Below are 26,165 nucleotides of genomic sequence, written 5' to 3'. Positions count from 1 at the left end.
GAAAACAGAACAATCCGAAATAAACCTTCTGACTCAGAAAGAGGTTTCGCGCTAAACCAAACGTGAATATCGATTATTGGCTTTTAATTTTTTTTAAATACACATTAGCATAAGAAGTTCTTTCATCTCTGTCAATAAGGTTATTGGTTGATGGAGTTTTAAAGATCAAAAAATTATTTCATCTGTGTTAATAAGGTTATTAGTTCGGTGTCATCTTATATGTACAATCTGTGATTTTTATTTGTCGCTCATCTTTGCTCAACAACTCACTTTATTTTCTGGAGATGGGAATCAAAAACTTGTAATCACATTCTTATCTTTCTTTCATCCATTAAACAGGGAAAATCCCTTTTAGCTTTCAGTTCAAACCAAGAATCTTCTAGGACACATTTTCTACCCAGAAATACCACAAACAAACAAACAAAAATGAATCATATGTGCTACAAACCAAGCTTCTTTGAGAACAAATCCGATATGTTAGCTATTACGAATCCAGCAAACACCTGAAAATAAAAACCAAACGCTAATTCTTGAGCATCAGGAAAGTTACTCATTCATTCTCGGGTGTTGATGGAATATGAGTTTTTAGTTACCTGAGTAGAGCCAAGAATGTATATGGCTGAATAATGACGACCATGGATCATCATGTCAGCAACCATCGCAAGCGGAATTGTGAGAGACATGCCCAGTGTTGCTACCAGCGGAGTTGTCCACACCACAGAAAGTGCCCTTTGGTTGCAAAAGTACGAAAAACAGCCAAGTTATTTTCTACGCAATTACAAACCTCTTTTTAGGATCTAGCCAAGCAATAACTAGAGACTTGTAAGTATCAAATTCAACATTGATTGTTGGGTACACTTTATCTTGTAATAGCTGAAACCTAGAATCATTGAAACATACCAAAAATAGTCAGAGAGGACACTTCCAACGAAACCGTTGGCCAAGACAACTTCATCAACTTTCACAGAGTGTGGTATGGTAAACTTGGGTTCGATCCCTAATGCTGTTAATGGCCACACTGAAACAAACAACCAAAAAACCACAAATTTGTGAATAAGAGACAACATTTCCTTGTCTCATATGTTATGTTTTTCGGATGATACACTTGTAAAAATGAATGGAAGATATTAGTATACCAAGCCACCAGAGAGCAACAAGTGTGAACAATCCTATGTATCCAAACAACTTTTGCACATCAACCCCTTCTCCTTCTTCACCGGCAAACTTCTTAAGAAGCACTGTTTGTCAATATCAGAAGGGTACAGGCCACAAGGTTATTATCCTCCCCAACACACTAAATCTCTAAATCATTGAAGGATGATCATATAATAGAAATCATTTCTAACCTGTAAATAGTCCATAAGAGACCGCAGAGAGAAGCCCAAAAAGATCTCCCATAAGGGACCGTTCCCCGTTGCTAAACACAAATATCAACTGTACGTTACAAGAATATGGTTGATGAAATTCGAAAACTCATGTAATCAAAAAATTCTATGAGAGTGAGACAAATTGAGCTATCAATTTAAAATGCAGTCCAGGGTTAGCTTTTGAATACATATCAGAAAAAGATGCATGGTGAACGGGTTAGAATGAAAAACTTACAGTGAAGAATTTAATTGCGACTCATCAGCAGCCCAAGTTTTCCCGAGCGTCGTCATGACCACCCCAGCCATGCTGACAAATACAGCAACTACTTTTGACAAGTTTAAAGTATCTTGGCCCAAAAATACACCAATGAAAAGAGTAAACAGTCCCGAGGTTGAAGACAATACAGTAGTGCTTGCCACACTTGTACGAGCAAGAGCAGCATTGGACAGATACTGTATCATCAAAAAGTAGCAAACAAATATCATTATCAGGCACCATCAAAACTATACAAATACAACAAAAACTCACCTCTGTTACAAACCAAATTGGTGCGAGGTAAAGCCCGTACATTGCAATCTGCTTAGTCGTGATCTCTTTCCTCTGTTTCAGAGTCTGCACTTCTTCTCTAACTTTACCGATCAAGGGTCTCTCATCTTCTTCATGTGAGGAAAGGTGTTCCTCACTATCTTTCTTAGTTATAGTCCCTTGAAGTCCCATTTCAATGATTTTATGCTTCAAAGGAGAACCAACAGAAGACTCATCGGTCAAAGCGGGAACTTTACTGGATTTGGAAGAGCGTCGATCTAAATATCGACAAAGCCAGTCTTTGAGGAATGCAACGGGAAGGTAAACAATCATAAGAGAAGCTCCAAGATATGTGACAGCAAATGGCTGCTTATAGGCTGTAAAGATATCCTGGTCAAATTGAAGTCAAATCATTCAATAAATTATCCAACATTTAAACAGAGATCTGAATTTGCATTTCCCATTTGATTCACCGATTCTTAATATAGAATCAAACTCAAACCGCTAATTTAAAGCTCGAAGACCAGGATTGAAAACAAGCCTAATGGAACTGGATCCAAATTAAACATCCATAACCTCAAAAGATGAAAGCTTTAAACGAAAAAAGGAAGAATTTAAGAGACAATGAATCAGTACCTGAGTAACTTCAGCAGAGGTGACCCATATGATAACAACAGTGCCAATCAAGAACAGACCAGCTTTGTATCTCCAACCCATTAAATAAAAACTCTAAATTGAAACCCAGAAATGAAGAAGATCCAGGAGTTAGAGTGCAGAGATCTGGTCGTGTAAATTGACTTCAAGATTGAATCTTTGAGCTAGGAAGGAGATTGAATTAGATCAGGCAGAGGAAGGCGGTGGAGTGAACAAGAGAAAAAGGGAAAATTCAGAGATGACGAGAAAATTGACCATCTCAGAAAAAAACATAAAACGGAAGAGTAACCGCGAGGGAAGGAACGGGGACGCAGAGGGAAAGCGTTAGACAAGGAAAAATAAAACACTTTTTATTTTTTATTTTTGTGTAAGGAAAGTAAATAATCATGTTTTAATATATATATACATTTTGATGACTTTTTGGACTGTAGAATTTTTGGAGGCGTAATCTAGCCGTCTTTTTCTTTTCTTCTTTTTCTGCAACGATATTTAAACCGTCAAGTCGACGTTTTTTTTTTCCTGACGTCAAGCTATAGCTTCAATTAAAAGACAGAAATTTGTAAAAACAGTAAACACTCTAGTTTTTTTTCTTTTTTAATAGTAAAAACGGTAAACATTCTAGTAAACAGGATGTTGATTTAAAAAAAAAAAAAAAAATTAATCTTAATATGTTGCTATTGTGTAATTAAAAAGTTAAATCCTTTTAAAGTTTTAAACCTATATTATTCCTAGATATATAATCCACACCTAATACAACTTATTTATTTAGCTATTATTAGGTGGCATGACAAGATGTCAAGTTGGTGAATGAGCTGCGTCTGGCCTTAACTAGTGACGATACCCATATTTTATTTTGGGACAACGATTTTTGACACTTGTAGTATCTTGTTCTCCTATCTTTCTTTTCTAATATTTTACATTCGATTATGATCAACAAATGGCTTCAAACTGTAAAATGACAAGAATTTGTAGGGTCATTCAACTGCCGACTTCAGAAGTTGGTGTGGATAAGCGAGAGAGGAAGTCACATAAATAAAGAAAATGAAGATTCAGTTTCACAAAAAAAAAAAAAAAAAAAAGAAAATGAAGATTCAAAGAGTTGTATAAAAATATCAGACAAAACAAGCCTGTTCACTTCTCCACTATGTATGTAATTTATAGAACATGATGACAACAAAGATTCACACACTTTGCAAAGCAATGAGCTTTTACATTGCTCTATAAATAAGTATACTTCTTCATATACGTGAGTTGAAAACATAAGCTTTTTAAAAAAGCTCGAGGAAACAGAACGTTTACAATCAGGTGAGGAGAAAAGAAGTTGTGGCAACACGCAGAATCGGGATGGATTCCTTGAGGGACAGATACACTTAAATGCAAGATGGTAGAGTAGGTCCGTGGCAGAGAAAGGCCACTGCGATGTATATGATCACCAGTAGTAGTAGTATTAAGAGGACCCTGCAAGATACAAACAGGGTTAGGAACTATGTTTGATTCTTGAAAAATTCTCACTTGAGATGTTATTCATAAAAGGCACAAAAATTATCGAACACCAAAATCCCTATGTTTCGTTTCACAGTAAAATTTGGCGCAAAGGATAAGTTTTACTCCATTTCTTTGATACTTGACGTTACAAATGTGGAACTTGGGGGTGATTAAAGCACTTCACTTGCTACAGTTTAATGTGTTCTTAGGCCAGAAACTAGTTTTAGTATACAGTCTTGCAATCATAACACTGAAAATTGTTTACTAAGGTTTTAGGAAACATACGTGAGCTTGCAATTTCTCCACCAGACGTTGCTTCTAAAACGACGAGCTTGCTTCCTGAAGCGGAATGTATTCCCCTGCATATTGGCGGTTTTATCGACAAGAAGCTCCAAGCGTTCACCTCTATCTAGAACTTTGTCAATGTTCTCTATCATGACACCCCGCACCTGTCCAAAACCAAAAAGAAAAACCGGGATGTATTGTCAAACAGTGAAGCCAACATTCAGAACCAAGTCTCTCTAAACAAATTCACAATCAGATTGAACTTGTAAGAGAAACTCATCACACCTGATTCATTTCACCCTTAATCCGATTAATCCTATCGGCATTAGGATCATTAGAGTAATACTCAATCTGCTGACTGAGAACTCTAGAGAATTCCTCATTCATTGCATAAGCTTGTGCTGTATGAACAGCCCTGCCATACGTCCGTACGAATCTCTGGTGAATATCCTCCAGAAAGGCAAAAGGAATTCTCCCTGACATATAAAAGTTTTGACTTTTTGAGTTAGAAGACATTCACATCTCTCTAATGCACAGCTTCTCGGATAAACTTGTGTTGATGTTATGTCCACAAAGATCAAATTCCTTCACGTATGACATACTCACATACATCATGATATAAGACAAAAAGGTTTCGAAATCAACAACAGAGCGAACATTCAGAGCAAAAAAGGATTAGACTTTTGAATTCCACTCATAAAAACCAGCTCAACAAGATTCAGGAGAATAGTAGTTTCAGAACAAATCGAAAACATAGAAGGGCAAAAGTAAAAGAAGGGGAGATATAAGACGTACTTCCGGCGGTTTCTTCGGCCATACAGAGAACGGTGAGGCCATCGGTGCGTTTAACGTGGAAGACGTAACGATCCTGAGAGTAGGAGACGTTGCTGTCGTCGTTTCCAGGGACCTTCTCGAGGATCTGTTTGGCGATGGTGCTCGCATTCGTAGACGTGGCGGTGAACTCAGAAAGAACAACCGTGCCACGAGCCACGAGTGCGTACAGAATCGCCATCTCCGTCGTCGTCCCCTTGCCGAATCAACAAAACTCGTAAGGTCAACGTAGAAGCTTTTCCCGCGGAAACCGAGCCAGCCAGACGAATCGCTGGATCAATCAATCAGAGACAAAGAGAGAGAGAGAACCAATTAGCTCTTTCTTCTGCATATAATTGAATCTCTCTCTCTCTCCTCTTGGAGTTTAGCTGGAGCTAGAGACCTTTTCGCCTCCGGCAGATTAAAATATTTAATTTCGGATAGCTACGTTGATTTTTTTTCTATTATTATAAGGATCAAAAAAAAATTATTATAAGGATCAAAATGAAATTGTTTTAAAAATATTACCAAACTGATTTATAAGTAAATATGAAAAGAAAACAGTTTGTTTCAGTATCAAAAATATTAACCATCTTAAAAAAATATTAAAATTTTTAAAATTAAACCAATATGGTTTGATAGTTAAATTATTATAAATAAAAAAGAAAACAATTGATTTCAGTTTCAATCATATTTCGCTGTAACATAAATCTGAGCAAAAAATCAAAGTTAAAATGTGAAGGATAAAATGTATGTTTTCAAATCATCAAATAAATTAAGTATTGGATAATTTCAGTTTTGACAAGATATTTTAAGTTTTGTAAAAATCAGTTTTTTTTTTGGTTTAGTGAAATATGTATGCTACCAAACAAACCAAAGAGCGGTCCATTTTCTTTTGGTTTGGTAATATTTTGGTCTAAATTGGGTTTCGGTTTTGCATAAACAATGAATGAATATAAGCCAAAAAAGATTTTTTTTTTTTTTTAAAAGCAAAGTTAATGGACAATGACAATGAGCTAAACCAAAACATAGCCTTACAAAATGTAAAATAGAAAAAAAAAAAAAAAAAAAAAAAAATCCCAATTCCCAACTCTACTAAACCAAAACGTGGTTCATGATTAAAACCGAATCTCACGGGAAGAAGGTGGGACATATATACACATATATACACGGTAAGCTTCGCGCCTCCGTCAATTCACGTGTTGTCTCCTCTCGGCTTTTCCGTTAAAGTAGACGTCACAACACCGCCGTTAATCGCCGTGGTCTGTGGGAATTCAACCCAGAGGAAGAGAAGACCCAGAGAGACGCCATCTGGTCCTTCTTTTGCCTCCATCTGTGTCTTCTCACGAAGATCTTCATACACCCTACGCTTTGCTTACTTTTTGCTCAGATTTCTTAATTTGTGGTTTCTCAATCGGGAAATTATTGCTCGATCGCGTCTCCTACTGATTCTGATCGGAATATCAGATTCAGATTCCAGAGAGCTGGGGAGAGAAAGATAGGTAGAGTTTGGTGGAGATGATGCAGAGACGGAGTCCGCCCAAGCACAGGCATGACGGAACATCGCCGCTTCCATTGGGAATGGATTGGAGTCCTCCACCGCGCAAATGGGTGAGTTCTTATTTTCCCAAAATTCAAACTTAATTACGTTTATCTTTGGAGTGCCGTGCTCGAATTCTTCACTTGTCCTGCTTTATTCTTTTGGGACGTGAGATAAATGTGGATGTCTTTGTAATTACCAGCAAGTCCAATGTTAGAACTCACTACATAAGGCATTAGATTCCTAACGGTTAGTCGAAGCTATTTCGTACAATTGGTGAATTCTGGTTTTGCTCTCTATTGAATTGTTACTAACATCATGGGTAGCTAAATCTTTGTTTATGCGCTTTGGGATAGCTGCAGACTAGGAAGTATCATTCTACTCAATTGCATTCCATATATGTACAAGTTGGAGAGTTTAAGGCATTGAGATTTTTATCTTCTTTTCGTGCAGAATGGTAGAGATACTGTTTGGCCTCATGACCCTCGAACTGGTTGGAGTTATTGCGTTACAATACCCTCGTGGATTGTCCTTCCAAAATCAAGAAATTCAGATCCTGTAGTGGTATATATTTTTTTATTCTTCAGTGTTTATCTCTTGCAAGGGCATAACTTCCAGTGTTTATTGTCGTGTAGCAAATTTAGCTGAACTGTTTACGTCGGACCATATCTTGGACGTCTGTGGATCAATAAACTTCAACATGAACACTGATATATTTTTTCTCCTGGACTACCTAAATTATCTAGCGAAGTGTGCCTTTTTTTTTTTTTTTTTGCAGCTGAATAGTTCTATTGTTGTGTATGTCATACATCATTCCAATATATAGTTTAACTTGCTTACATATATAATGTTTTAGAGGAACAGTTTTACAGGGTTCAGGTAAGTGTGCAATCCCCTGAAGGTGTTACCACAATGCGAGGAGTGTTGAGAAGATTTAATGATTTCTTAAAGCTATTAACTGATGTAAGAATTTGTTCTTCCTGAATAAAGGCCGATCCAACTCTCCATTTTTTCTTAATGATTTAAATGCAATGTGGTTGACGGCATATGCACATCCATGTTTTCCTTACAGCTTAAAAGAACATTTCCTAGAAAAAGTTTTCCATCAGCTCCCCCCAAAGGGCTGTTGCGTATGAAAAGCAGAGCAGTGTTAGAAGAGGTATGCATTTTTTCCTGAGGCTAACTGGATGAGGTCACTTGTGTAACTGCTGTTACTCTCAATATCTTTTCTATTTAGTGCTATTTCTTACCTCCCTCCAAATCTTGCCCAACCAAGATTAAGTGCGAATGATGCAGATTAGTGGTAGACTACAGGTGTATTAATATACGGAAAGCCATGTCCCAACAATAATGTTACAATTATTCGTGCAAACTATTTGTTTCACAAGTGATAGCTTTGATCTTGTTGCAGAGAAGGTGCTCTCTTGAGGAGTGGATAACAAAGCTATTATCTGATATTGAATTAGCAAGAAGTGTCGTAGTTGCATCCTTTCTTGAACTAGAAGCTGCTGCTAGGTCTGGTATGAGCTATTACAGTATACACGTAAGCCGTGCATTGGTCAATGCTGTAATGTGTGATTAGAGTCTAACATGATATTGCTTTTCAGCATGCCAAGATGTAGATCAGAATGCTTCTGATACCAATAATGATAGAAGTAGCACAAGTTCGTCGCCTATGGTTCACCCAAGTTTGAGCTTGTTTCATGCTGGTGGCAGTTCTCTCACATCTGACTATGGCAGTGATACTGCTTATGAAACATCTGAGGTTGGATCACCAAGTTTAGGACAGGATGATATTTCTGAAATTGGTACGGAAGATCTAACTCTGGATGAAGATTTAACAAATCCAATAGAGAAGCTCGTTAACTTTAGCATGTCCAACATTGACGAGGGGCTTTCAATGAGCGAAACGATTTTAGAGCAACTTGAAGACTTTCCCAAACATAAAGTCCGCTCAAGATATGTCAATAATATCCTAGGGAAGGATGTGTATAATGGGAATGCTTTGAAAGGCGTATTTCTTGCTAACAACGGTGCACGACTTCTTTCTGAACCAGAATCATCAACTCACTCAGTAATGCATGATAGAAAGCTTTCTGCTGAGAGTGCTGAAGGATTTTCTCTACACACTGGTGAGACATTAACATCTGGCCTCCTAAGTTCAAGCAGTGATAGCCACCTGGATCTACGCCGAGGTCCTGGTGTATCTCTTGGAACTGGGCTTGTTTATAACCCGGAGAGGCAGGGTAGTGCACAAATAGTTCTTCCACTGGAGCTGCGTAATAAATTGAACAGGATTCTGTTAGCCACAAATGAAAGACTTGTCAATGCAAAAACAGATATGGAGGATCTTATAGCAAGACTAAATCAAGAGATAGCTGTGAAAGATTACCTGAACAAAAAGGTACAATAAAAAAAGTAATCATGAATTCCGTTTTTTTTTCTTTTTCTCATTTTTGGTTCTAAACATCCATATCTTAATCCTTTTTTCTTTGGAGCTAATGGTAGTGTTGTAATGTTGGTTTTACTGCTCAGGTTAATGATCTAGAAGGGGAACTTGAAACTACTAAGCAGAGAAGCAAAGAGAACTTGGAGCAAGCTATTATGAGCGAGAGGGAAAGATTTAATCAGATGCAGTGGGATATGGAAGAACTTAGGCAAAAATCTTATGAGATGGAAATGAAGTTAAAATCGAGAGAGGTATGATTTGAAATAGTTCCATGTCTTAAAATTAGTTTTGCAACCAAACTGCTTCGCATAGAACGTACATAATTTCCCTCTTCTAGAGAAGCACGCTGATGCAAATTATTAAAATAGGATGGGAGCTCACATGCAGAACCCACTGTACAGTCAACTATTTCTGAGAAACATGTTTTGTCGAAAGAGTTGGATGCCAGAAAACAACAACTAGAGGACCTCTCCAGGCGATATGAAGAATCAGAGGCAAAATCAAAAGCAGATATTAAAGTTCTTGTCAAAGAGGTCAAATCTCTGAGGCGTTCGCATGTGGAACTAGAAAAAGAGCTAACTCAATCTTTGACAGATAAAACTAAAGCCGAGGTAATTTCTGCTTGTAGTATTATATATATGTTCTTATTTGGGAGCACCATGGGTTTTTGAATTTTTATTACGCATGTAAGAGACAACACAACTGAGAGTGGAACATGTTGCACTTTCAGAAACTCCTCCAAGAGGAAAGAAAACTACTAGAGAACACAGTTGCGGCTAGAAAGAAGCTGCTTAGTGACTGCAGAATTCTCCACGACCGGCTTAAAGAGTACAACTTGAATTTGTCAATTGATGGAAACGGTAACTTCGTCGACGACTCAACTACAGTATCAGACGCTTTGCGTTTACTGTCAATATCTGATGATCAAATTGAGGAGGTATTGCTGCATCTCTGCTTTATCTCCATATAAAATCACAAAGTTTCCCAACTTAGTACATCCAAGGTTTCCTCTAATAAGAGTTACTTTTCACTGCGTCTTGATATGTGCATCAGGATGAAGTTATTTGTTAAAGTAGGATAGTTAGGTTTTCGGTTCACTAAAACACTTCTACGATGTGCATTTTACAAGTTTTAACGATTTAAACCATTTTTAGGCTCATCTACTTTCTGGGTTTGATGAAAATGCTGCTGCTCAAGACATCGATAAATCTCTCAGCATGGATACTGAAACAAGAATTATGGAGGACGAGCTGAGGAAGATACTAGCAAACATCTTTGTTGAGAATGCGAAATTGAGAAAACAGGTGAACTCTGCAATGCTTCGTGCTCTCCAAAATGACGTAAAGACCACCGAAGATGTGAATGAGGAAAATAGTGATGAGAAAGAGGAAGCATCAACAGAAATATTGAAGAGATAGGTATAATAATAATCGCTTTGACCTGACAATAGACTGCCATTTTTTTTTGTCTTTTTATCAAAGGACTGGTCGCTTTATATTACGAAACGGTTGGTCTCTTGGAGAAGCAAATTAGTCGAAGCTAAGTGATGTGTAATCGATATATATATATATAGACACATGTGACACATGTGACACCACCCCTTTTGAGAGTACATAAGGCAAAAAAGATGTGTATTGAGTATGTTTGTTGTATAATTGTATTGCATTATCTATCCTCTGTTGCATATATTTAGTCTTTCTTGTGTTCTGAACTCAGTTCTTGCAAACCAAGTTAGAACAGCAAGTGTTTAGGATATAAAAAAATATGTGTCAATGGATCATCATTGTCCTCAAGTATATAGCATGGTTCTTTCTCACCACTTTCTTGAACTTCTTACAGGTTTCAGCGAAAGTATAGAAGCAAAAATGAAACCTTTTATCATTTTTGGACAGAGATAAAGAAGTTAATGAATTTCCTTCAGCGCTCATAGAGGACATCTCAGAAGTCTGTGCGTGAATCCAGCTCATTCTCTAATGGCTTCAATAAGCTTAATTAGTTGATAAAGTTACAAAGGGGCAATAATAACAGTTCTCAAATTATTGATCAAGTTAGGTGTATTATCACAAAAATAAAAAAGTTAGGTGTCAATGGCAATTTAATACTAGTTTCTAATTTGATGATACATGCATTAATCGTGCCTTTTACTTTGTGCATATAACGGAATTTAGTGTATTTAAAAAACATGTCCTTACTTGTGCCCTGAAGTAACTGCTTATAAATCCAGCTCTCTCATTGTGCCAGCAAAGTGTGTGATATCACTTGCCTTACTCCAATGGCTTCAATAAGCTTACTTCAAGTTTCCGTAGCCATCCTTTGCTTTTTCATCCTCCATTACTTTCTCTTCAAGAAACCTCATGGCCGGTTCCGTAGGAACTGGCCGGTTCTCCGGATGCTCCCCGCTCTGCTTAAAGCGCTCCACCGGATCTATGACTACAGCGTTAAGATTCTCGAAACCTCTGACTTGACGTTTCCATTCAAAGGACCGCGGTTTGCTGGAATCGATATGTTGATCACAGTTGATCCAGCTAACATTCATCATATAATGAGCTCAAGTTTCTCAAATTACATCAAAGGACCGGAGTTCCAAGATGTTTTTGATGTGTTAGGAGACAGTTTCATCACCACGGACTCGGAGCTATGGAAGAATATGAGGAAGTCTTATCAAGCCATGCTCCATACTCAAGAGTTTCAAAGGTTTTCAATGAGTACCATGACAAGTAAACTCAAGGACGGGCTTGTTCCCCTTCTTAATCATTTTGCAGAGGAAGGAACAACTCTTGACTTGCAAGGCGTGTTCGGGAGGTTCACTTTCGATACAATCTGCATCCTTGTAACTGGTTCTGATCCTAGATCTCTCTCCATTGAAATGCCTGGGGATGAATTTGCTAAAGCTCTCGACGATGTTGGAGAAGCGATTCTTTATAGGCATGTTAAACCAAGATTCTTGTGGAAGCTGCAAAACTGGATGGGATTCGGACAAGAGAAGAAGCTGATTGAAGCTAATGCAACTTTTGACCGCGTGTGTGCCAAATACATATCAGCCAAGAGAGAAGAGATTAAAAGATCACAAGGGGTTTCCAATGGAGAAAGTGAGGATCTTTTAACTTCCATCATAAAGCTAGATACAACCAAGTACAAGCTCTTGAATCCAAGTGACGATAAGTTCCTTAGAGACAATATCTTAGCTTTCATTCTCGCGGGAAGAGACACAACAGCCACCGCTCTCTCTTGGTTCTTCTGGCTTCTCTCTGAAAATCCACAAGTGGTAGCCAAGATTCGTCAAGAGATCAACAACAACACGGATCTATCAAGAACCGGAAATAGCCAAGAGAATGTGGACAAGTTGGTGTATTTACACGGTGCGTTGTGTGAAGCAATGAGACTCTACCCACCAGTTTCCTTCGGGCGCAAGTCTCCAATCAAATCAGATGTGCTTCCAAGTGGGCATAAAGTCGATGCAAACTCTAAGATTATTATCTGTCTTTATGCATTGGGGAGGATGCGAGCGGTTTGGGGAGAAGACGCAACGCAATTCAAGCCAGAGAGATGGATTTCGGAGAATGGAGGCATAAAACATGAGCCATCCTATAAGTTTTTAGCATTTAATGCCGGTCCAAGAACTTGTCTAGGTAAACATTTAGCTATGACTCAAATGAAGATAATGGCAGTGGTGATATTACGAAACTACGACATCAAGGTTCTCCAAGGGCAGAAGATTGTGCCAGCTCTTGGCTTTATATTGTCAATGAAACATGGTCTTAAAATCACAGTTACTAAGAGATGTTCTGCTTGAACTTATTCATGTACTAATAAAAAAATCATTTTGGTTTGGTAATCTAATTTGGTTTCTCAGATTTTATTTAGTTTTCCGGTTAACGTAAACCGAAATCCTAATATTGATTGGTTCGGTATAGTTTTGGTTCAAAAATTTGCGTGCAAATAAAAGAAGAGACTGTGCAGTAAATTAATTCCTTTCGGGGGTTCTCATCGTCGTCAAGGAACAAGCTTTTACAGAGGTTTACATAAATTAGGGTTCTTATCTCCAAAACCCACCTCACTCATGGCTGCTAAAGTTTCTGTCTCTCCCACAAGCCTCATAGATCAGATTGTGGTCCGTATTTCTCTTTAAAAGTTGGCTTTTTTATAATGATTTTGGTTCGATTTGGTTACAATGAAACATGGGTTTATCAATTTTCAGGTTCCAGGTGATGTTGTTCTTGATTTATCAAACATGACTAACCAGACAATCAAGCTCGGCAGTGGCCTTCATCAGGTTACATCTTCTTTCTCTTTTTTTGTGTGTTGTTTGAATCATAACAATTATTCTAGTAGGCACTTGATTTGTGATATACGATTGCAACTCAAAGGAATTGGAGATTGACTTGTGTTTGTTTGTTGTGGCTTATTTCAGGATAATGATGTTATCTCCGCCATGAGAGCTGGCAAATTAAGTTTTTGCAAGCCTAATAAGTATTGGGTCGAAAGTTCTCACAAACGGGTGAGCTCAGTGGTCTTACTAATCTTTTTTTTCCTTTCTGGTAGCTTCTTGTGGATTATTACTCTGTGTCATCTGCTCAGATACAAGGCTCAATTGGTTAATCAATGAGTGGAAAACTAACAAATAACCTGGCACAATTGCATCATGAAGATTTGTCTTTTGTAGCATTTTGACGAGTTAATGCTTTTATGGAGAATTCTTGCTAGTTTTTCCTCTAGTTATTTGATCATATACATCTGGCTTGATAAGCCAAGCTACCATTCATCTGCCATTTTAGTTTCGAAAACTCTAGTACGTTTCTATTTTGTTGATTATCTATGTAAGTCTCATTCTCTTTGTTGTTGACTCTGTTATTATGGTTTTTGGCAGTACATACCCCGCCCTGAGGATCATGTTCTTGGAATTGTGGTAGATTCTAAGACAGATGTAAGTCCTTTGACATCATTGCTCATTTCCTTGTATAGATTTTTGTTTGGATCCCTCTTAGATTGGTCATCTCTGAAAGCAGTTTCTGTGACTTCAATCCTCATGCCTCTGCGCCAAAAAAGTTGGAACTTGTTTGTTGATGGTCTTGGATCAGTAAATAAAATAGGTGGGAGTATTGAAGTTAGGGTCTAAAATCAGAAGAAAACTGATACCATTATTGGACAAACAAAAACTGACTTTTAAATTCTCAGCTGCAGTTTAAGCTTGCTTGGCGCGTGAACGAAAATCACTCTAGTTAAGTAGTTAGTATTGAATTGTTTCTTTTACTCATCATGTCATTGCAGAATTTTTGGGTGGACATAAAAGGACCTCAATTAGCGCTTTTGCCAGTTCTTGCATTCGAAGGAGGAACACAAAGAAATATTCCCAAGTTTGAGGCAAGTTCTCTTAATATTCTGATGAATCAGGAAGCCCTCTTATATTCTCATTTGGAATATGACATTCTCTATAATTTGCTTGTTTTCCGGAATGTTCAATGTGTACTAAACAGGTAGGCACTCTGCTTTATCTTCGGGTTGTCAAGACAAACACAGGAATGAATCCGGAGCTGTCTTGTACCGACGGTAAGTCAAAAGCTTTGGAGGCTAAACAATGGTGCTTTTCCTTGCGTACTCTAAATGCTCTTTAAACTAATCGTCTCTTGTTTCTATGTATTAGCAAGTGGGAAAGCTGCATTATTTGGACCCTTAAGAGATGGTTTCATGTTGGAAACTTCAACTGGTCTTTCAAGAATGTGAGACATACCCAAGGAATACTTCACTTTCTCATTCCAGCACACTCTTTCCTCATAAAACTGTCTCTCTTATACTTTATCTATCTTCTTTTGACTTAAAAATTTAACTTTCTCATCTCTTGTAGGCTGTTGAGTTCACCAACGTGCCCGGTCATCGAAGCTCTTGGAAAGAAACTCTCATTCGAGATAGCTGTGGGCTTAAATGGCAGAGTTTGGGTAAATTCTGCTGCTCCACGTACAGTCATTATCGTGGCCAATGCTATGATGAACTCGGAATCTCTAAGTGTGACTCAGCAGAGAATCATGGTTGAGAAATTGCTAGCGAAAATTTCAGACTAATACGTTTTTGTTCCTTGAAATGTATAATGAACCCTGATGATGCTCTTTAGCAAGCGATTTTGATTTATTCAAATACAATTTTATACAGTAAAAGTTTAGTCTAAATAAAAAAAATACATATGCCGAATGCTTAATCTGTATACAACAGTGAGCCAATAAGCTATTGAGGCAAAGTAGTCTAAAGGTTGAAGAAACTTAACATTACATTGTTAAAGAGAGGGAGGCTCGTATCTGCATACACAATCATAAATGTTTCCTTTTATCAACTTCTCAGCCAATCTCTGATTTTTCACCATTGCTAGCTGCCAAAAAGGAAGAGAAAGGTTTCAGTCAAAAGTTTCAGTAACATTTCTAGATTTGGAATTCTCTGTCAAGTGAGTTTAAAACCTTGAGAGCCTCGCATTGGAATTGAGCGTTGAAGTTGGTGTGAAGTGCTCTACCCATACCTTCCAAGACAACCTGCAATATCATTAAACATCAAATAATGAACAAAGCTTCTCTATTTTTGTGTGTTTGGAGTTTATGTCAGGTAAAAACAGAGAAGGTTTTGTAGATACAAGATCAGCGTCTTTGGCAGCGGCTGCAAGCTCAGAGCTGACTTGTCTGAGGTCAATGCAAGGACTTCCACATCCATTTTCAACAACCATCAATGGTGCTGACGTTGAATCCTTCTTTGATCCATCCCCCGGATTTACCATCGCATCCACAAGTAAGCCTCCCATTTCTGCCGCTCTCCTCAAGATGTCACAGTGCTTCAAGAGTAAAGACCGAACAAAAGAGTTAGTTACATGAAAGAACATTATAACCACTGCATAATATCGAAAGTTAAACCGGTAAAACCTTAGCAGCCCCAGCGACTATATCAGGGAGTTCCATAGCGGTCACGTCGTTAAGAGCAGGAAGAGAGTTCGCCACTAGAACAACCTGGAGAATCATAATAAAATTCTGTTTAGTGTTTCCTCAACTAGTTTCACAATGAAACCATTTGGCCTGTACATTCGATTTTGTGAAGAGTAGGTTACTATAGGAAGAGCTAGAGAGAAAATACATACTTCAGTCCCACGGCGGAGAAACTCTCGGGCAAGAGGAAGCATCCCAAGAATGACGTCTGCGCCCGAGTTATCAACAAAAAGTAATGCTCTTTTATGTCGATGAGGCTGCTTACCTCCAGATCCAAGCATTCTTTCTTTAAAAGCATCAAAATCATCTACCTGATTTTACGGATCAAAAAAGATTTCCAGCTTCAAATTAAAAGTTAACAAACAGTAACCTCAGCGGAAAAAATGTGGTCTTGTCTCTCACCCTCCACGGTCTCTGCATCTTGTTGCGGCTCATTCTGTATATTTCAATAATGGTTCCTTTGTGATATAGATCCACACATGCTCGAGATCCCCAGTCGAATATGTTAGCTGCAAGAACACCTTCTATAAGTGTAAGCAACCTTGCCTCCTGAAAAATCCGAGCACAATTCAAAACAACAAGTGAGAAAAGTTGTCTCATGTATAGCACTAAAACGTTAAGTAGCAAACCCAAAACCTACAGAGAGAAGAAGGTTAAAGATCACAGACCTCGCTCATCGAATCAAGCTCTTCAAGTAAATCAGGTAAAACAGCAAGTGATGCCTCGTTCTCCCTATCAATTTTAAAGAAAGAGAGGGCATAAGAGAAACTCAAAGTAGGAGAGAGATAAGAATATGTTTTACCTTTGCTTGATGCTTCTATAGGCATCAACAAACTGGAATTCCCTTAAGCATTCTTCCCTAAGTTCCAAAAGATTTGCTAGCCCTAGCTTTCCATATGCAGCTGGCTCCTCCATTAATCTACAACAAAAAAAATATGTCAGTGAAAGGCAAAAGCACACACAAAACAAGCTTTTTTGAAGCGCTATGAATTTTCTGCTTGATAGATTGTGGTCAAAATTGCACAGGCTTGACTGGACAGAGAGGAATCTGTTGTAATGAACCAAACCTTGCCAAATGAGCAGAAAAGGCACGAGCAAAAGCATCACCCCGCCTTTTCGCATCCTCAGTTCCTCCTTCACTTGCCACAGCCTATAATCATTTCCACAGAATAATAGTAAGTACCAGGCCATAAAGAATCTACACCACCAAAAAGAAACATAACTGAAGGTGGAATAGAAATCCTATGTGTTAACTTTAACAGTTACCGTATCAACGAGGTCTGGCAAATGCTCGGACAAAACTTTGAGCCAGTACCTATAAACCAAAACAAAGTAAACAATTTAAGAAAAAATGATTCCATCAAATAAAACCACTGCTTTGGAAGATCAGCATCGACTTATCACTCACTCTCGTTCGCCTTGATCTGATAGATCAATCGTGTTAGGCTCATACCTGGGGTAAAACAAATCAATTAAACACACGAACATAAAATCTCCAAAATCATGAACAAGCGGCAAACCAGGAGATATATGTACAAGCTCAATACATTACTCAGGGACATGCCACTTACGTCTTTGGATCAGCCAGTAATGGAAACACCTCCAGTGTGGGCACAAAATGGAGAACACCAACATTTAAAGCACTGGCGTCAGATCTTAGAGCACTACCTCTGGATGAGGGAACTTCAAACCCTCCAAGCCCAGTCGTTTTTGATGGAGTCATCGGTACAGGAGCAGTTATTTCAGTTCCTCTACGCACAAACTTCTCCATCCACGAAATCTGAAAGCAACCAGGAAATCCTTTTTAAACTCCAAAACTTATCCAGAACAGAGTCAAGACACACAATATCTCTTTACCATTAGCACAAGAAAAGTTGAAATAGGGAAAAAGCACTTGATTCCATCTCGTATTTGATATATACATAAAATAAAAAGAGAATATAACTGTGACAGATTTGAAAACAAGGTTTTTCTTACTCTTGCTTTCTATTATTCTTTTATGTCACATGAAATGATACTTTGTATAAAAAAAGAAAGAACCAGTAAACTTCACAGCGAATAATATCCATACAAGCATAAACTATGACTAATCTTCAAGATTAATGATCGAGTATCCAATCAAAATCAGTCAGCACACAAACCATGGAAAGGAACAAGGAACAAGTAATAGTGCACTTCAACAGTCTCAAAGTATCCGACCATCTCTTTCGGCCACAATATTCGGCAAGTCCATGGAAGATCAAACATTTTCCAAAAGATTCCAGTTTCAAGAACAGCATATTCTACAATGCAACTGCCTAAAGAATACTATAATGGTATGCAGCACACACTTTACCCAGCACACGGCATAAATGGTATCATATTCCCGCACTTTAATATATTTGAGAAGTACCATATCATTACGGAATCTTTGGCTGTCAGTTTCAAAGTATTAAATAGAACAATCTGTGACTTTGGTAAAATGTAAGCTAAGTTTATTACCTTCTCGTTCAAATCACCGAGCGGTGGTCCGTGAATATTTCCTCCAGTATATGGTGCACCCATTGGGAACCTCTCAACCAACTGATGGGACATTAAATCATCCAATCCGTGCTTCTCATAGCTCATGAAGGCACCAAGAGCACCCAGAAAACCTTCATGCCTCAAGAACATAGCTTGCATCTCTCCTTTCGACCTAGTGTGGTCAAGCAATACATAAATAATTTGAGTAAAGAAGGTTGAGTACGCATATCACAACTAGCTCCAGGTTATCAAGTGAAGTTACCAGAAATGTACAGCAAAGGAAATTGTGTCCATGGTATATGCGTGACCCCTTATGAAAAATCCTCCAAAAAATATTCGCTTCAACCCAAAGCGAAGGGCATTCAAGTATGATATCTACACAGCAACAAACAAATCAGAAACTCAAAACATTCTCAATCACTTATCCCATTCACTGATCAAATATTCCAAATGGCATCATGTGATTAGGAATAAAAATGAGAAAGATTTGGGCTTATTTTGCTTAAGAACTCTTCCTTGAAACCTTTGGACTCACAAATTCATACCTGCCCAATATTGTACGAAATCATCCGCAACAGAGACAAGGAAATATCTTCAGGTCTGTAATCATCCAGTTCCTTATTTTCAGATATGGCCTTGCCAAAACTAGAAGCTATTGTTGAAGCAGACAGACCAATCTGTATAATTGATAACTGAGAATTACTAGAACGTAGTAAAAAGCATTCTGAGTTTTAAATGGAAGGCAGTCACATGCTACAACGAATGATATCAGATGTAGTCTGATGCAAAGTAGACTCATACCTTGGAATAATCCATGCCACCATAAATATCACCAACGAGCATGTCAATGGCACTATTATCTCCCTTTTGGCTGAGTTCTAGCAATTCATCAAAACTAAAACAGAAGAAAACATCATAAGTATAGGAAACAAGGATGTAAAGAAGTAGTGAAAAATCAGATCCATTGTATGATAGTAACCTCTTGCACTTTGTTAGAAGTCTTCCTAAGCCCCAATAGGTACCACCGCCAACATTAGTCCCACTCACACGTTCAAACTTTCCTTCACCATCAACCTATACTTTGAAAAGCCATTGCATGAAATCTACAGGTCCATGGACCTCCCAAGTCAGAAGTTCAAGGAGCCAAACACACACAGTTTGTGAAAAAAGTAGCAAAAGTAAACAAATACCTTGATTATGCTAACACCAGATCCAACGTTCACAAGAAGATAGGGATACAAGTCATTGGGATCTATCTGTACAAATTCTTTCTCACCCTCCATGTGCGTGAAGGCTTCATGTCGAATAGCCTACAGACAAAAGCATGAAACTAAGAATAAATTCCAAACGTACACATGCAAATCGACAAAACAAAAGTAAACTAATTGCAAAATTTCAATAGTCTTAGCAGAAGTATATGTAAAGGAAAACACACAGACATATTTCCAGGTGTTTTTCTCATGTGACTCAGACTTCAACAAACAAATCAACCGGTCACATATAATGAGAGTCTGTCTTTACGTTTTTAATTTGCAAAGTGCTAGTAATAAAGGCACAACTACATATGCAGTCACAACATAAAAGGAATGTTGCACAAAGAAACGTCTTACTTTGAGCAAAAAATTTGCTCCAGAAACAAGGCAATGCATTTCATCTTCTTTCTCAATACTAACGCCCAGCCGTTCCTTGAACAAGTCTGCAAATTTATAGGCCCCGCCACCTGTGACCTGTAAGATATACGTACGCCAGACCCATATGTTTAAACAAGCAATAATCAACTAATCAAAGCCAAATCAGTAAATCACATTACATAGATATGAACAGATAAACGTTTCACCTAAAAACAATACTTATGAGCATTTTGAATGTTATCTGGTATCTCAAATGACATTGCGAGCTAAATATGTCCAGAAGGAACCTCAAAAGATTAAAAAAAAAAAACAGGTCATCAAAATGTTATTACCTTGATAACACCAGTCCCCAAAGGCAAGGTTTTTGAACTCCAAGGATAAGGATCTATTAATTGATTTAAAAATGAGAATTAGTTGAAAAGAAATGGAGAAGAAGACGAATTCAACAGTTCAATCACCAGAAATTGATCTTATAACAGTGAATACACAACAAAGTCATATCACTCAACATTGAACAAGAGAAGAGTAATAATACCTCGGCGATGAAGCTGCTTGGAATGAATAAAATCCAAGCACTCATTAATTTTGTGAGTCTCAAACTTGACAAAATGAAGTCTGCCACCAAGAACAGGATAGCTTCTCAAGTTGCCATTGGTAATACCCAATCTCTCCTTGATCGTCCTCTTCCGCTTATCACCATCATTGGAGTAGTCCTCATGTCGTGAAAAATACAACAACTTTATCAAAGAACCTGCAAATAAACTTAAAATGGGTTTATAAATTCTCAAACACAGCACTTAAAGAAAAAGCATCCAACTTTCCAGACACCAAATACCAAAACCACATCTAACAATCATTAGATCAATGGTCAACTACAGTGAAACAAGAAATAAGTGAAGAATTGAGTGACCTCCGATATCAAGAGCCAAATGAGAGATATCATCAGACTGATTAGGCAACAAAATGGTGGGATCTCTCTCCTCGAGATTCCCCTGAATTTCAGCTTTGCTCAGATCAAGCTGAGGTCTAGAGCCTGATCTGTGGATCGAAGTTCCAGAAGTAGAAGGAGCCATATCTCTCTCACCACCACCAACACAAACCTCAGATTTTGCTTCAGCTTCTTTTTTATCGTCAAGAATTGGATCATGCTCGTCCTCTTGACCCGCCATTTTTATATAATTAAATAAAAAAACCCAACCCAGAAAAATCGGATCACCAACAACTGCCTAATTCTCCCAAACACCACAAAACCCTTCCTGCAGAGTTTAAGACATGTTCAGTTTCCTAAACAAAACCCAAAGAAAAAAGACACGAACTGATGATAAGACTTTTCAGGTTAAAGAAGTTAACTGTTCGAGTTTTTTGCTAATACGATTAAGCTAAAATCGCTAAAGCAGGCTGAAGCGGACCTAACTCAAAACAAAATTTGTATTTATATATATTTAATTATTATTTAAGTTATTTGATTAACTAATTAACTACCACACAAATTTGTATTTTTAAAAATAAAAAATTTGTAAGTGGATTAGGTTTGGTGTTTCACAATATTGACCAAACTCGAACTTCACTTGAGACTTATGAGTTTCATGACATACAAGAGGATAAGATGAGGATTACTCTGTGTTGGTTTCTTAATTATGCTACTACGAATGGTTATTACTTATTAGATCAACTCCGCGTTATACTTAATTGATCAAGGTCAACAAATAACTCAATCTGTATCAATTCCGGTGATCGGAGACGGTGGCAATGGGTATGGTAATGCTATGAATGTTAAGAGAACCGTCAAAGGATATATCAAAGCTGGCTTTGCAGGAATCATCATCAATGATCAGGTTTGTTGTGAAGATACGAAGAGTGAGATAAGAGTGGCTTCTAGGGAGGAACTAGTGATGCATATTAAAGCTGCGGTTGATGCGCGTAGAGAGTGTGGTTCCGACATTTTCATTGTAGATCAAACTGATTCCCGAGAAGCGATATCTCTGGAGGAATCACTCATTAGGGCAAGAGCTTTTACAGATGCTGGAGCAGATGTTCTCTCCGTTGATTCTCTTGTTTCTAGAGAAGAGATTGAGATCATTCTGCAATGTCTATCCTCTAGTTCCTAAATTGGTAACTTCACTTTATGCCGGAAACTACTCTTCTCTATCTTGATATATACCCTGGAGATGTGAAGATACATTTGTGCGGTCTTTGTGTAGGCTAATATGCTAGAAAGTGGAGGGAAAGTTCCGATACTAAACCCGCTTGAGCTAGAAGAGATTGCATATAAGCTAGTGGCGTATCCAATTTCATTGATTGGAGTATCTATTCAAGCAATGCAGGTCATAATCAATCTTTCTGTTTCTGCCAATAATGTGTAACCGCACTGTGGTGGCAAAGAGACTTAAGAACTATGTGGAACACTTGCAGGACGCTCTATTGGCAATCAAGGGTGGTCGAATTCCTTCACCAGGAAGCATGGCGTCTTTTGAAGAAATCGAAGAGATTCTTGGTTTTGAGACATACCTGGAGGAAGAGAAGTGGTACGCTACCTCCTCATCTTTGGGAATTATCAAATCAAGAAATCTGTTTTCATCCTTTTCAAGAAGCGGGCAGCAGTAGCGTCTGTGGTAATCAACGGGTGGCACAAGATGATCCAGAACAGAGAGAGGACCCGATTGTTGAAGTCATAACACCTGAGGTTTATGATGAACCAAGAAACCCCTTTTCGCGGATCTGGTCACGATCTTTGAGGATCAAAATCATGGGTTTGAGAAACTTGATGTCAGAATTCCGGTAAGTCCACTTTGGGGAACCATTTTGTGTTTTATCTGAACTTGTCTTATGGTTGGAACAGGCCGGATTCTTGGAAGGTGTCACCAACAATCCAACATTGTTCCAGGTATTCAAAAACTCAAGTCTTCAATATCTGTTTCAGTTTTCTTAGGCATAGTTATGGACAGACCTTGAAAATTTGCAGCTTTAGGAGGCGAGAATTTGAAGCAATTGATGGATGATGCAGCCAGCTTGTGTGTACTTGCACAAGTTTTCTTATCTGGTCAAAGCCTATGGAGATGGAAGAGGAATTACATGGCTTAAACTACCGTTAAATTCTGTTTGTTATGATCTTATGGGAATATTGGCTGTTTCGGATGCAAAGCATTAAAGGACAAAGGCCATTGTGATTGATTTCTAGTTACATCACTTAAAAATCAGTTTCACTACTGTGACCAATTAATTAAACTATTCCGAGCACGCATCATCTTAAACCTGACTATACAAATATGGTTTATATTGCCAGTGTTAGCAACTCGCAGAGTCATAAAGGTGAAGCAAAGACAGCCTTATGGGGACATTCTCATTGACCCAATATGTGTGATGCTGTTGAAGAAAGTAGTTTCTTGTGATGGAAGAAACATGCAGACGAACATGGATGGGTGTTAATTATTATGTCATTTAAGAAAGTAGTTTCTGATTAGTTGTTAATTATAAAAGTAATTGGACTGATTCATTATTAAGCCCACATAGTTGGTCACGTCGGTTCACAGAGAGAGTATAAAACATATTCCACGGTCAATATAGCCGTTGTGAAGCTACAACAATCTCTCACGAGTTAAATTTTTTTGAATCTTCTCCTCTTCGTGAAACCCTAGGAAGGTGTTTTCCTCCACTGCCGCAGAGATGGAACCGAAGAAAACCCTAGGAAGGTGTTTTCCTCCTCTTCGTGAAACCCTAGGAAGGTGTTTTCCTCCACTTCCGGTTTATTCCTTACTGAACAGAGCATCGTGAGACAAATCTATTGATGTCGGAGCTTCTATCCGGCGAGGACAAGCAATCGACGACGGAGGTGGCGATAGAGAGAGAGAAGAAGATTTCAGAGGTGGCTCTTGCGTTTCCCGTGGAGATTTGCCATGTTGCAGAGAGGTGGCGTTGGATTGATGACATCATCAAAGCCTTTTTGCACGACAAAGCCTAACAAAAGGAACCGAAGAAACGTGTCTGATTGGATTGGTTTTGCTTCCGTTTCCTCCACTGCTTGGATTGGATTGAAGAAAGAGAGAGACGAAGATTGAAGAGGTGGCTTTTGCGTTTTCCGGTGGAGATTTGCGATGCAGAGCGGTGGCGTTAGATGGATGACATCATCAAACCCCTTTTGCACAACAAAGCCCAACAAAACGAAAACAATTTTCAGCCCATAAGGTCGGTCAATTTCTATCTCATCATTATTTTTTCAATTCAAATAATTAGCAGATTTTCAAATATTTTTACTTTAATTTTTCTATTTTTTTTTATTCTTACGGATTTTTAAATTTTTTTTTTTTTTCAAAACAATAATAATTTTAACCAAAATTTAAAACAAATTTTACATTAAACTTTAAGAAAATAACAATTTTAACTAAAAACTTCATTAAAACTTTTTAAAAATTAGTTCAAGTGTTAAATTTTAAACACGTCGAAAACTAACCGCGCCTAGGCATCATGTCCTTAGTTGGTCCGTAAGCTTTGGTGTTCGAAGTTCGGTATATATGTTTTCACGTGATATATATTTAACACTTAGACTCATTTTTACAAAAACAATAATAATTTTAACCAAAATTTAAAACAAATTTAACATTAAACTTTAAGAAAATAATACTTTTAACTAAAAACCTCACTAAAACATTTTAAAAACCTTACTAAAAACCTCACTAAAACATTTTAAACATTTTAAAAACCTCAATTAAACTAATTTTTAAAATGTTTTAGTGAGGTTTTTAGTTAAAAGTATTATTTTGTTAAAGTTTAATGTTAAATTTGTTTTTAATTTTGCTTAAAATTATTATTGTTTTAGTAAAAATGAGTCTAAGTGTTAAATAAAAATATTTAACACTTAAACTAATTTTTAAAATATTTTAGTGAGGTTTTTATTTAAAAGTATTATTTTCTTAAAGTTTAATGTTACATTTGTTTTAAATTTTGGTTAAAATTATTATTGTTTTTGTAAAAATTATTTTAGTGAGGATTTTAGTTAAAAGTATTATTTTCTTAACGTTTAATGTTAAACTTGTTTTAAATTTTGGTTAAAATTATTATTGTTTTTGTAAAAATTATTTTAAGTGTTAAATATGTATATTTAACACTTAAAATAATTTTTAAAATGTTTTAGTGAGTTTTTTTGTTAAAAGTATTATTTTGTTAAAGTTTAATGTTAAATTTGTTTTTAATTTTGCTTAAAATTATTATTGTTTTCTTTTTAAATGAGTCTAAGTGTTAAATATATAAATTTAACACTTAAACTAATTTTTAAAATGTTTTAGTTAGGTTTTTAGATAAAAGAATTATTTTGTTAAAGTTTAATTTTAAATTTGTTTTTAATTTTGCTTAAAATTATTATTGTTTTTTTTTTAAATGAGTCTAAAAATTTTTGGTTAAATTTTGGTTAAATTTGTTTTTTTAAATTTAAAGTTTAATGTTAAATTTGTTTAAAATTTTGGTTAAAATTATTATTGTTTTGTAAAATGAGTCTAAGTGTTAAATTTATAAACTAATTTTTAAGATGTTTTAGTGAGGTTTTTATTTAAAAGTATTATTTTCTTAAAGTTTAATGTTAAATTTGTTTTAAAATTTTGTTATTATTGTTTTGTAAAAATGATTCTAAGTGTTAAATTAATATTTAACACTTAAACTAATTTTTAAAATGTTTTAGTGAGGTTTTTAGTTAAAAGTATTATTTTCTTAAAGTTTAATGTTAAATTTTCTTTTAAATTTTGGTTAAAATTATTACTGTTTTTTGTAAAAATGAGTTTAAGTGTTAAATATGTAAATTTAACACTTAAACTAATTTTTAAAATGATTTAGTGAGGTTTTTAGTTAAAAGTATTATTTTGTTATAGTTTAATGTTAAATTTGTTTTTAATTTTGCTTAAAATTATTATTGTTTTTGTAAAAATGAGTCTAAGTGTTAAATATAAAAATTTTACACTTAAACTAATTTAAAA

General features: G+C 36.7%; 6 protein-coding genes and 1 pseudogene across 7 annotated transcripts; 4 read left to right on the top strand and 3 right to left on the bottom strand.

The window, feature by feature from the left end:
* Positions 1-291: 291 nt before the first annotated feature.
* LOC9303328 (uncharacterized vacuolar membrane protein YML018C) lies at positions 292-2,942 on the bottom strand. Its single transcript, XM_021017501.1, has 8 exons — positions 2,530-2,942; positions 1,897-2,283; positions 1,603-1,820; positions 1,347-1,417; positions 1,137-1,238; positions 901-1,018; positions 594-729; positions 292-503 (listed from the first exon to the last, which is right to left on the bottom strand). The coding sequence occupies exons 1-8, from the start codon at positions 2,608-2,610 to the stop codon at positions 441-443; spliced, it is 1,176 nt and encodes a 391-aa protein (XP_020873160.1). The 5' UTR covers positions 2,611-2,942; the 3' UTR covers positions 292-440.
* A 689-nt stretch (positions 2,943-3,631) lies between these two features.
* LOC9305364 (vesicle-associated membrane protein 711) lies at positions 3,632-5,572 on the bottom strand. The gene is made up of 4 exons (XM_002867209.2): positions 5,113-5,572; positions 4,603-4,793; positions 4,318-4,481; positions 3,632-4,005 (listed from the first exon to the last, which is right to left on the bottom strand). Exons 1-4 carry the CDS (start codon positions 5,327-5,329, stop codon positions 3,918-3,920), a joined length of 660 nt encoding a protein of 219 aa, XP_002867255.1. The 5' UTR covers positions 5,330-5,572; the 3' UTR covers positions 3,632-3,917.
* A 561-nt stretch (positions 5,573-6,133) lies between these two features.
* LOC110226609 (PX domain-containing protein EREL1) lies at positions 6,134-10,827 on the top strand. Of its 2 annotated transcripts, XM_021018656.1 has the most exons (10): positions 6,134-6,738; positions 7,121-7,231; positions 7,532-7,630; positions 7,740-7,826; positions 8,079-8,187; positions 8,275-9,071; positions 9,203-9,367; positions 9,485-9,727; positions 9,847-10,053; positions 10,271-10,827. In XM_021018656.1, exons 1-10 carry the CDS (start codon positions 6,646-6,648, stop codon positions 10,532-10,534), a joined length of 2,175 nt encoding a protein of 724 aa, XP_020874315.1. In that variant the 5' UTR covers positions 6,134-6,645; the 3' UTR covers positions 10,535-10,827. The 2 variants fall into 2 exon arrangements, with proteins under 2 accessions (XP_020874315.1, XP_020874316.1); XM_021018657.1 differs by lacking the exon at positions 6,134-6,738 and having other exon boundaries at positions 7,140-7,231; positions 7,303-7,630.
* A 68-nt stretch (positions 10,828-10,895) lies between these two features.
* LOC9305363 (alkane hydroxylase MAH1) lies at positions 10,896-12,949 on the top strand. The gene has a single exon (XM_002869246.2). The coding sequence runs from the start codon at positions 11,389-11,391 to the stop codon at positions 12,907-12,909; it is 1,521 nt and encodes a 506-aa protein (XP_002869292.1). The 5' UTR covers positions 10,896-11,388; the 3' UTR covers positions 12,910-12,949.
* A 102-nt stretch (positions 12,950-13,051) lies between these two features.
* Positions 13,052-15,257, top strand: LOC9303327 (putative exosome complex component rrp40). Its single transcript, XM_021017445.1, has 8 exons — positions 13,052-13,227; positions 13,315-13,389; positions 13,528-13,614; positions 13,984-14,040; positions 14,385-14,477; positions 14,591-14,663; positions 14,758-14,833; positions 14,959-15,257. The coding sequence occupies exons 1-8, from the start codon at positions 13,177-13,179 to the stop codon at positions 15,170-15,172; spliced, it is 726 nt and encodes a 241-aa protein (XP_020873104.1). The 5' UTR covers positions 13,052-13,176; the 3' UTR covers positions 15,173-15,257.
* LOC9305362 (pantothenate kinase 2) lies at positions 15,218-21,579 on the bottom strand. Its single transcript, XM_021017444.1, has 22 exons — positions 21,116-21,579; positions 20,741-20,956; positions 20,538-20,590; positions 20,185-20,301; positions 19,765-19,884; positions 19,554-19,648; positions 19,376-19,469; positions 19,120-19,251; positions 18,837-18,949; positions 18,554-18,746; positions 17,644-17,852; positions 17,481-17,525; positions 17,339-17,387; positions 17,140-17,222; positions 16,875-16,991; positions 16,741-16,804; positions 16,475-16,621; positions 16,225-16,383; positions 16,013-16,096; positions 15,730-15,924; positions 15,560-15,631; positions 15,218-15,474 (listed from the first exon to the last, which is right to left on the bottom strand). The coding sequence occupies exons 1-22, from the start codon at positions 21,372-21,374 to the stop codon at positions 15,382-15,384; spliced, it is 2,709 nt and encodes a 902-aa protein (XP_020873103.1). The 5' UTR covers positions 21,375-21,579; the 3' UTR covers positions 15,218-15,381.
* On the top strand, positions 21,478-23,411 carry LOC9305361 (annotated as a pseudogene).
* Positions 23,412-26,165: the final 2,754 nt, after the last annotated feature.

The sequence above is a fragment of the Arabidopsis lyrata genome (assembly GCF_000004255.2).
Source record: "Arabidopsis lyrata subsp. lyrata unplaced genomic scaffold ARALYscaffold_7, whole genome shotgun sequence".
Taxonomy (NCBI): domain Eukaryota; kingdom Viridiplantae; phylum Streptophyta; class Magnoliopsida; order Brassicales; family Brassicaceae; genus Arabidopsis; species Arabidopsis lyrata.
Note: the sequence above shows the minus strand (reverse complement) of the source record. Positions and strands in the feature narration are given on the sequence as shown.

Bases quoted from the DNA above. Each gene is read 5' to 3' on its own strand.
- LOC9303328 (XM_021017501.1), bottom strand. From the start codon at position 2,610: ATGGGTTGGAGATACAAAGCTGGTCTGTTCTTGATTGGCACTGTTGTT. The intron at 1,239-1,346 runs GTTAGAAATGAT...ATTGACAAACAG, and splicing joins CTCTTATGGACTATTTACAG to TGCTTCTTAAGAAGTTTGCC. The intron at 1,019-1,136 runs GTATACTAATAT...TGTTTGTTTCAG, and splicing joins TGTTGCTCTCTGGTGGCTTG to TGTGGCCATTAACAGCATTA.
- LOC9305364 (XM_002867209.2), bottom strand. From the start codon at position 5,329: ATGGCGATTCTGTACGCACTCGTGGCTCGTGGCACGGTTGTTCTTTCT. The intron at 4,794-5,112 runs GTACGTCTTATA...TTTATATGTCAG, and splicing joins GGCCGAAGAAACCGCCGGAA to GGAGAATTCCTTTTGCCTTT. The intron at 4,006-4,317 runs GTATGTTTCCTA...TGTATCTTGCAG, and splicing joins TGGAGAAATTGCAAGCTCAC to GGTCCTCTTAATACTACTAC.
- LOC110226609 (XM_021018656.1), top strand. From the start codon at position 6,646: ATGATGCAGAGACGGAGTCCGCCCAAGCACAGGCATGACGGAACATCG. The intron at 7,232-7,531 runs GTATATATTTTT...TTAGAGGAACAG, and splicing joins GAAATTCAGATCCTGTAGTG to TTTTACAGGGTTCAGGTAAG. The intron at 9,728-9,846 runs GTAATTTCTGCT...TTGCACTTTCAG, and splicing joins CAGATAAAACTAAAGCCGAG to AAACTCCTCCAAGAGGAAAG.
- LOC9305363 (XM_002869246.2), top strand. From the start codon at position 11,389: ATGGCTTCAATAAGCTTACTTCAAGTTTCCGTAGCCATCCTTTGCTTT.
- LOC9303327 (XM_021017445.1), top strand. From the start codon at position 13,177: ATGGCTGCTAAAGTTTCTGTCTCTCCCACAAGCCTCATAGATCAGATT. The intron at 14,478-14,590 runs GCAAGTTCTCTT...TGTACTAAACAG, and splicing joins GAAATATTCCCAAGTTTGAG to GTAGGCACTCTGCTTTATCT. The intron at 14,664-14,757 runs GTAAGTCAAAAG...TCTATGTATTAG, and splicing joins GGAGCTGTCTTGTACCGACG to CAAGTGGGAAAGCTGCATTA.
- LOC9305362 (XM_021017444.1), bottom strand. From the start codon at position 21,374: ATGGCGGGTCAAGAGGACGAGCATGATCCAATTCTTGACGATAAAAAA. The intron at 20,957-21,115 runs GTCACTCAATTC...GTTTATTTGCAG, and splicing joins TTTGGCTCTTGATATCGGAG to GTTCTTTGATAAAGTTGTTG. The intron at 20,302-20,537 runs GTAATAACATTT...TATATCTTACAG, and splicing joins TGGGGACTGGTGTTATCAAG to GTCACAGGTGGCGGGGCCTA.